We start from the raw sequence: 8,745 nt of genomic DNA, 5'->3' as shown, positions 1-8,745 counted from the left end.
AAGCAATAAGTGTTTTGTTTTCTACTGCTCTCTCCATTGAAGTCTATAGGGAGAATAAGTGTGGTCGCGATATCTGAAGTCCTGAAGTTAGCATGCGCCAGGTTTCACTTGCGTGCAAAAGTTTTAATTTCAACTTGCAATATGTGCGCTAACCTACGCCCACAATATCTTAACTTTTGGCAGTGTTATCGCTCAAGCGAAAGCACTAAATACTGCGCCACTTGTAATCTAGCCCATAATACTTAGGCCTGCATTTCTTCTTAGTATTACTGTTAATATTTCAAATTGGAAATTGTGTATAAGCATTATAAAGACTCACGTTAAACTGTACTCAATTTAGATGAAATAGTTATTTATACATATTTTTGTCAATTAAAATAATATATATATATTAGTTTATTATGTAGTAGATACTCAGGTAGAAAAAAAAGAAATCTTATATTAATGAATATTCAAAATATATATATATATATATATGTATATAAGCAACTTTAAAAAAAACTATTAGGCACATAAAGTAAAAACATTCAGTCTTAACCAGTCCTCAAAGGGTTACTTTTTTAGTTCCTCTATAGATGAGCAATTTGTTTTCCTGTTTCAGAGCATCGCCTCTCTTGCGGTCGATCGTTTGCTAGTTCCCCTTTTGTTTTGTTGGTGGAAGAAGTACTTAGAAGCAGGTCCCCTCATTTACCCAGTCATGCAGGCCATCAAATGTGTTGTCGTGGGTGATGGGTAAGTGTCAACAAAAGGGGGTTATATAGCTGGATTAGGGGTATAGTCAGTGGCATAAGAGAGCCAAGGAGACAAGGCTGGGGTGAGTCTGTGCTTTGTGAAACATACTCTAACTTCCGGTATGTGCACTATATAGGTAACTAATATATGCACTATGGATGTCTCTTTTGGTGGTATGACTGTAGAAAATATTCTTGCATATTTTTTTTCTTTAGAGACTGTTTTTTTTTTCCTCTTAATATCATATTTTCATATCAGATGCTAATTAATTCCCTGATCTAAGTATCACATGATTAAAAAACAGTTGTTTTTAAGCTACAGTAGAATGTAAAACAAGTATTGTGTGAAAAGAGACAGATGGATTGTTTATTTAGCTGCTGAACTTTCTAAATACTATAACCCTCCACATAGCTCCTTATTTTGCTTTACAAATCCTTTTTCTAACTCCTCCTACTGCTTCATAAAACTCCTCCTACTGCTTCATATAACTCCTCCTTATCAAGCTTATTGTCTCATATAACCCCTGATATTGTCTACATAACTCATCCTACTGCTTCATATAACTCCTCCCTATCAAGCTTATTGTATCATATAACCCCATCTTTGGTCTGCATAACTCCTCCTACTGCTTCATATAACTAATCCCTATCAAGCTTATTGTCTCATATAACCCCTTCTTTTGTCTACATAACTCCTCCTACTGCCTCATATAACGCCTCCCTATCAAGATTATTGTCTATATAACCAATGACATTATCTACATAACTCTTCCTACTGCTTCATATAACTTATCACTATCAAGTTTGTATATATAACCCCTTCTATTGTCTACATAACTCCTCCTACTGCTTCATATAAATCATCACTATCAAGTTTATTGTCTATATAACCCTTTCTATTGTCTACATAACTCCTCCTACTGCTTCATATAACTCATCTCTATCAAGTTTATTGTCTATATAACCCTTTCTATTGTCTACATAACTCCTCCTATGCTTCATATAACTCATCACTATCAAGTTTATTGTTTATATAACCCCTTCTATTGTCTAAATAACTCCTCCTACTGCTTCATATAACTCATCACTATCAAGTTTATTGTCTATATAACCCCTGATATTGTCTACATAACTCCTCCTACTGCTTCATATAACTCCTCCCTACCAAGCTTATTGTCTATATAACCCCTGGTATTGTCTACATAACTCCTCCTACTGCTTCATATAACTCCTCCTTATCAAGTGTATTGTCTCATATTACCCTTGATATTGCCTATAAAACTCCATATTACCCTCTCTATAACTCCTCTTATTGCACCATATAACCCTCCCTATAATGCCTTCTATTGCACCATATAACCCTCCCTATAACTCCTCCTATTGCAACATATAACCCTCTATATAACTCCTCCTATTGCATCATATAACCCTCCCTAAAACTCCTCCTATTGCACCATATAACCCTCCTTATAACTCCTCCTATTGCACCATATAAGACTTTCTATAATTCATCCTATTGCACCATGTAACCCTCCCTATAACTCCTTCTATTGCACCATATAACCTTCCCTATAACATGTTTTAGGGCTCCATATAACTACTCCATATAACTCCTCAAATGAGCACAATAATTACTCAAATATATCCTCCTATTATTCTATATAACCCTCCCTATAATGCCTCCTATCGCACCATATAACCCTCCCTATAACTCCTCCTATTGCACCATATAACCCTCCTTATAACTCCTCCTATTACACCATATAACCCTCCCTATAACTCTTCCTATTGCACCATATAACCCTCCCTATAACTCCTCCTATTGCACCATATAACCCTCCCTATAACTCCTCCTATTGCACAACATAACCTTCCTTATAACTCCTCCTATTGCACCATATAACCCTTCCTATAACTCCTCCTATTGCACAACATAACCTTCCTTATAACTCCTCCTATTGCACCATATAACCCTCCCTATAACTCCTATTGCACCATATAACCCTTCCTATAACTCCTCCTATTGCACCATATAACCCTCCCTATAACTCCTCCTATTGCACCATATAACCCTCCCTATAACTCCTCCTATTGCACCATATAACCCTCCCTATAACTCCTCATATTACACCATATAACCCTCTCTATAACTCCTCATATTACTCCATATAACCCACCCTATAACTCCTCATATTACACCATATAACCTTCCCTATAACATGTTTTAGTGCTCCATATAACTACTCAATACAACTCCTCAAATGATCACAATAATTACTCAAATATCTCCTCCTATTGCTCTATGTAACTTATCCCCAAAATTGCTTCAGTTGCTGCATAAAGCCACGTCATATTATTCCAGTATCTATTCCATACATCTGCTAATACCCATATAAACCAGAATAAAAACTGAAGAAATCTCCTCTGACTATGGGAACCTTATCTGTGTAGGAGGAAGTGGGCACCATATTTACATCTGTACAACACACTTACATATCTGATCTTCATGTTTATAGTATCCATGTCAGGGCTGCTTTTTATCTTATGTCCTGTACTGAAATTTCTAGGCTATTTGCTTCCTCTAATGATTTGTTCAGGTTTTGTAAACTTCCTTATTGACCTGTAACTCTTTTCTCTTTGCTAACTTGCTCTGTCACTCACTTCCCTTTATTTACAATCATTAATTTGACCGTACAGTTGTGCCATTGTTTTGTCTTTTTTTGGAATAGGATTTTATCAGTGTGGTATTACTGACAAACAGTGCAAAACAACAACATTCAGTTTATCATTTGTCCAAACTTTTTTATTTTCAGTAGTTGCTCTATATACATGTTTTAACATACTTAGAATCCAAATTCGGACGAATTTGTTAAATTCGGAGATTCGGATCGATTTGAATTTCCGAATTACGGTAGTACCGAATCTACTGAATAAATCCGAATTAGTTCGGATTTATTCGGTAGATTCGGATGGCCATGGATTACACTAGTATTGTACAGTATATTAGATTATATCTCTCTGCTATGGGTTACACCTAATATACAGTACATAATACTAGTCTAATACACAGCACATCACACCTAACACATACCGAATCCACCCGAATTTATTCGAATCTGAATGAATCCGAAACAAATCCGAAATTAATTCATTCAAATTTTTCCGAATTTGAATCGATCCGAACCGAAATTCGAAAAAATCTGAATCGATCCGAACCGAAACAAATTTTTCGACCATGCACAAGTCTAATACTTAGTCAAACTTTATCTATTTAAAATAATCAGATATTTAAAGGGACAGTAAAGACCAAATTAAACTTTCATGGATAGGGCATGTTATTATTTTTTTTCCAATTTACTTTTATAATCAAATTTGCTTTGTTCTTTTGATATTCTTAGTTAAAAGCTAAACCTAGGTAGGTTCATATGATAATTTCTAAGCCCTTGAAGGCCTCCTCTTATCTGAATGCATTTGACAGTCTTTCGTAGTTAGACAGCGCTAGTTCATCTGTGCCATATAGATAACATTGTGATCACTACCGTAGAGTTATTTAAGGGTCAGCACTAATTGCCTCAAATGCAAGTCTGTCAAAAGATCTGAGATAAGGGGGCAGTCTTCCAGCATCTTTTATTGCTTCCTGCTTTACAGATTTTCCTGCTATCCCTCACTGTTGGTGAAGAGAAGGTGGCGGCATTAAGCTTTTAGATTCCTTAGGGTTGCGTGAGTCGGTCTTAAAAGTGGTAGGTTTAAATGAGCTAGCTACATAAGGCAAAGTTTTAATTTAATTTCCACCTTATTGTGCTTGTTGTATAGCTCGCTCGTTAAGGGGGCGCCTTACTTGGCTGGAATGTGTTACACTCTAGCCAGATGGTCAGTCATGGCCCTGGGAGCGGGCAAAGAGGGTGCAGAGTGATGAGATATAGGGAGGGGTATTCCTCCCAGTGACATGGGGCAGAAAAACTCAACTAAACATCTTACCCTCTCTGCTATTGGGCGGAGCAACAGGTTCTCCTTTGCAGGTCACAAGTGGGGTTGACCGTCTGCTGATACTGGTTAGTTTAGGGACTCAGTTTCGTACCACCTTGCTAATTTAAGTTAAGCAAAAAAGTTTTGTTAAAGTACATTTTTTGTCTAATAAACACCTAGAATTACAAGTTTTGCGTTCGGGTTTTAAAGCAAAAAAATGGCCATTTCAGCGTAAAACCGGAACGCAGCCATTACAAGTTTTGTTGGTATAGCTATACTGCAAGCATTTTAGCCTGTAACGCAACGTCAATCCCACACTCAAAAAAATGATGTTTTTGCATGGGATTTCCATAGCGTTGCCATTACAAGTTTTGCAGTGAGGCTAAAATGCTTGCGTTACAGCCTATACCGACACGATCCGTTCCGCAATCTGAGACCAGTAGTTATGGATTTTGTGTAACAAAAATGTTTCACAAAACTCATAACTAAAGTGTTACAAAGTACACTAACACCCATAAACTATCTATTGACCCCTAAAAAATGGCCCTCCCGCATCGCAAATACTATATTAAATTTATTAACCACTAATCTACCGCTCCCGACATCGCCGCCACTCATAAAATTTATTAACCCCTATTTCGCTGCTCCCCGACATCGTCACCACTATAATAAAGTTATTAACCCCTATTCCCCTGCACTCCAACATCGCCCACACTATAATAAAGATATTAACCCCTATTCCGCCACTCCCCGACATCGCCGCCAATAAATAAAGTTATTAACCCCTAATCCTCTGGCCTCCCACATCACTGCCACTAAATAAACCTATTAACCCCTAAGCCGAGAGCCCCCACTTTGCAATAAACTAAATTAAACTATTAACCCCTAAACCTAACAACCCCGTAACTTTAAGTTAAAATTACAAGATCCCTATCTTAAAATAAATAAAAACTTACCTGGGAAATTAAACTATATATTAAACTAACATTGGGAGTGGCAGATTAGGGGTTGGGAGCGGCATATTAGGGGTTAATAACTTTATTTCGGTGGCAGCGATGTCGGGAGCGGCAGATTAGTGGTATTTAGACTAGGGGTTTATGTTAGGGTGTTAGGTTTAAACGTAAAAAAAAATTCCCCATAGACATCAATGGGGTTGCGTTACGGTGATCGCCATTCCGCACTTTAGGTGTTAGGTTTTTTTCTAACACTCTCTCCCCATTGATGTCTATGGGGGAAAGCGTCCACAAGTACGTTAAAGCAGCCCTTGGATTTTGTGTGGAATGGAGCTCATCGCAACCATATCATATGCACAAGGCGGCTTTTCAAAAACTCGTAATGGCAGCGCTATGGAGGGTGAATAAAAGCAACTTTTGTTGCATTCGTTTTGCACCCTCTGTAGTGCAAAACGTGTAATCTAGGTGAAAGTTAAAGGGACAGTCTAGGCCAAAATGAACTTTCATGATTCAGATAGAGCATGTAATTTTAAATAATTTTCCAATTTACTTTTATCACCAATTTTGCTTTGTTCTCTTGGTATTCTTAGTTGAAAGCTTAACCTAGGAGGTTCATATGCTAATTTCTTAGACCTTTAAGCCCACCTCTTTCAGATTGCATTTTAACAGTTTTTCACCACTAGAGGGTGTTCACATATTTCATATAGATAACACTGTGCTCGTGCACGTGAAGTAATCTGTGAGCAGGCACGGATTGGCTAGACTGCAAGTCTGTCAAAAGAACTGAAAAAAGGGGCAGTTTGCAGAGGCTTAGATACAAGATAATCACAGAGGTTAAAAGTATATAAATATAACTGTGTTGGTTATGCAAAACTGGGAAATGGGTAATAAAGGGATTATCTATCTTTTAAAACAATAAAAATTCTGGTGTAGACTGTCCCTTTAATAAAAATGGTCGGTCTTCCTCCTAAGCTATGGCCTCGCTTCCATTGAGTCGATAAAAATGGAGCCGTAAGCTACCGAAGCGGCCGACAGCTAAAAGTAATTTACAGCTCCATTTTAGTACCAGGTTTCCATTGAAATATTTTGCAGATAGCGTGCAGTCGCTCTTTTCGTGTAGCTGTAATTTAATGTTGTGTTAACGCTTCCATCTGATGTCGGATTTCTTGAAAATCAATTAGTTGCTAAGGTGACCCGACCTTATGCTATAGAATTTACGTTTAACGTCTGTGCTCCTTACCAGTGATCACCTCTCAAGAAAAATAAAGATACACTTATCCATATTTTTAATAATCAAATACTATTTTTTAATATAATTATATTTACCACTTCATAAATATAAGTAATACAGGGAGTGCAGAATTATTAGGCAAGTTGTATTTTTGAGGATTAATTTTATTATTGAACAACAACCATGTTCTCAATGAACCCAAAAAACTCATTAATATCAAAGCTGAATAGTTTTGGAAGTAGTTTTTAGTTTGTTTTTAGTTATAGCTATTTTAGGGGATATCTGTGTGTGCAGGTGACTATTACTGTGCATAATTATTAATCAACTTAACAAAAAACAAATATATACCCATTTCAATTATTTATTTTTACCAGTGAAACCAATATAACATCTCAACATTCACAAATATACATTTCTGACATTCAAAAACAAAACAAAAACAAATCAGTGACCAATATAGCCACCTTTCTTTGCAAGGACACTCAAAAGCCTGCCATCCATGGATTCTGTCAGTGTTTTGATCTGTTCACCATCAACATTGCGTGCAGCAGCAACCACAGCCTCCCAGACACTGTTCAGAGAGGTGTACTGTTTTCCCTCCTTGTAAATCTCACATTTGATGATGGACCACAGGTTCTCAATGGGGTTCAGATCAGGTGAACAAGGAGGCCATGTCATTAGATTTTCTTCTTTTATACCCTTTCTTGCCAGCCACGCTGTGGAGTACTTGGACGCGTGTGATGGAGCATTGTCCTGCATGAAAATCATGTTTTTCTTGAAGGATGCAGACTTCTTCCTGTACCACTGCTTGAAGAAGGTGTCTTCCAGAAACTGGCAGTAGGACTGAGAGTTGAGCTTGACTCCATCCTCAACCCGAAAATGCCCCACAAGCTCATCTTTGATGATACCAGCCCAAACCAGTACTCCACCTCCACCTTGCTGGCGTCTGAGTCGGACTGGAGCTCTCTGCCCTTTACCAATCCAGCCACGGGCCCATCCATCTGGCCCATCAAGACTCACTCTCATTTCATCAGTCCATAAAACCTTAGAAAAATCAGTCTTGAGATATTTCTTGGCCCAGTCTTGACATTTCAGCTTGTGTGTCTTGTTCAGTGGTGGTCGTCTTTCAGCCTTTCTTACCTTGACCATGTCTCTGAGTATTGCACACCTTGTGCTTTTGGGCACTCCAGTGATGTTGCAGCTCTGAAATATGGCCAAACTGGTGGCAAGTGGCATCTTGGCAGCTGCACGCTTGACTTTTCTCAGTTCATGGGCAGTTATTTTGCGCCTTGGTTTTTCCACACGCTTCTTGCGACCCTGTTGACTATTTTGAATGAAACGCTTGATTGTTCGATGATCACGCTTCAGAAGCTTTGCAATTTTAAGAGTGCTGCATCCCTCTGCAAGATATCTCACTATTTTTGACTTTTCTGAGCCTGTCAAGTCCTTCTTTTGACCCATTTTGCCAAAGGAAAGGAAGTTGCCTAATAATTATGCACACCTGATATAGGGTGTTGATGTCATTAGACCACACCCCTTCTCATTACAGAGATGCACATCACCTAATATGCTTAATTGGTAGTAGGCTTTCGAGCCTATACAGCTTGGAGTAAGACAACATGCATAAAGAGGATGATGTGGTCAAAATACTCATTTGCCTAATAATTCTGCACTCCCTGTATGTATTGCTGCCCTAGGCATAGGTCTAGTTTGCATTCTGTAGATATGTTCTTGCATATATTATTATATTTAAATATATACTGATATTTCTATTAGAATATAAGTTCAACTATTTCTATACATGAGACAACAATAAATATTACTTATAACAATTTATTTCTACATTAAAACACTTGCATTATTT

General features: G+C 37.7%; 1 protein-coding gene across 1 annotated transcript in view; it reads left to right on the top strand.

Annotated features, from left to right (window-relative positions):
• The first annotated feature begins 631 nt into the window (after nt 1-631).
• The window catches only part of RAC2 (Rac family small GTPase 2), a 90,189-nt gene continuing 82,075 nt past the window's right edge, over nt 632-8,745 (top strand). The window contains exon 1 of the mRNA XM_053721224.1: nt 632-732. Coding sequence (XP_053577199.1) covers nt 698-732 — 35 coding nt within the window. The 5' untranslated portion in view covers nt 632-697. The remainder of the gene's footprint in view (nt 733-8,745) is intronic.

This window comes from Bombina bombina, chromosome 7, assembly GCF_027579735.1.
Source record: "Bombina bombina isolate aBomBom1 chromosome 7, aBomBom1.pri, whole genome shotgun sequence".
NCBI lineage: Eukaryota > Metazoa > Chordata > Amphibia > Anura > Bombinatoridae > Bombina > Bombina bombina.
This window is presented reverse-complemented; position numbering and strand designations above follow the sequence as displayed.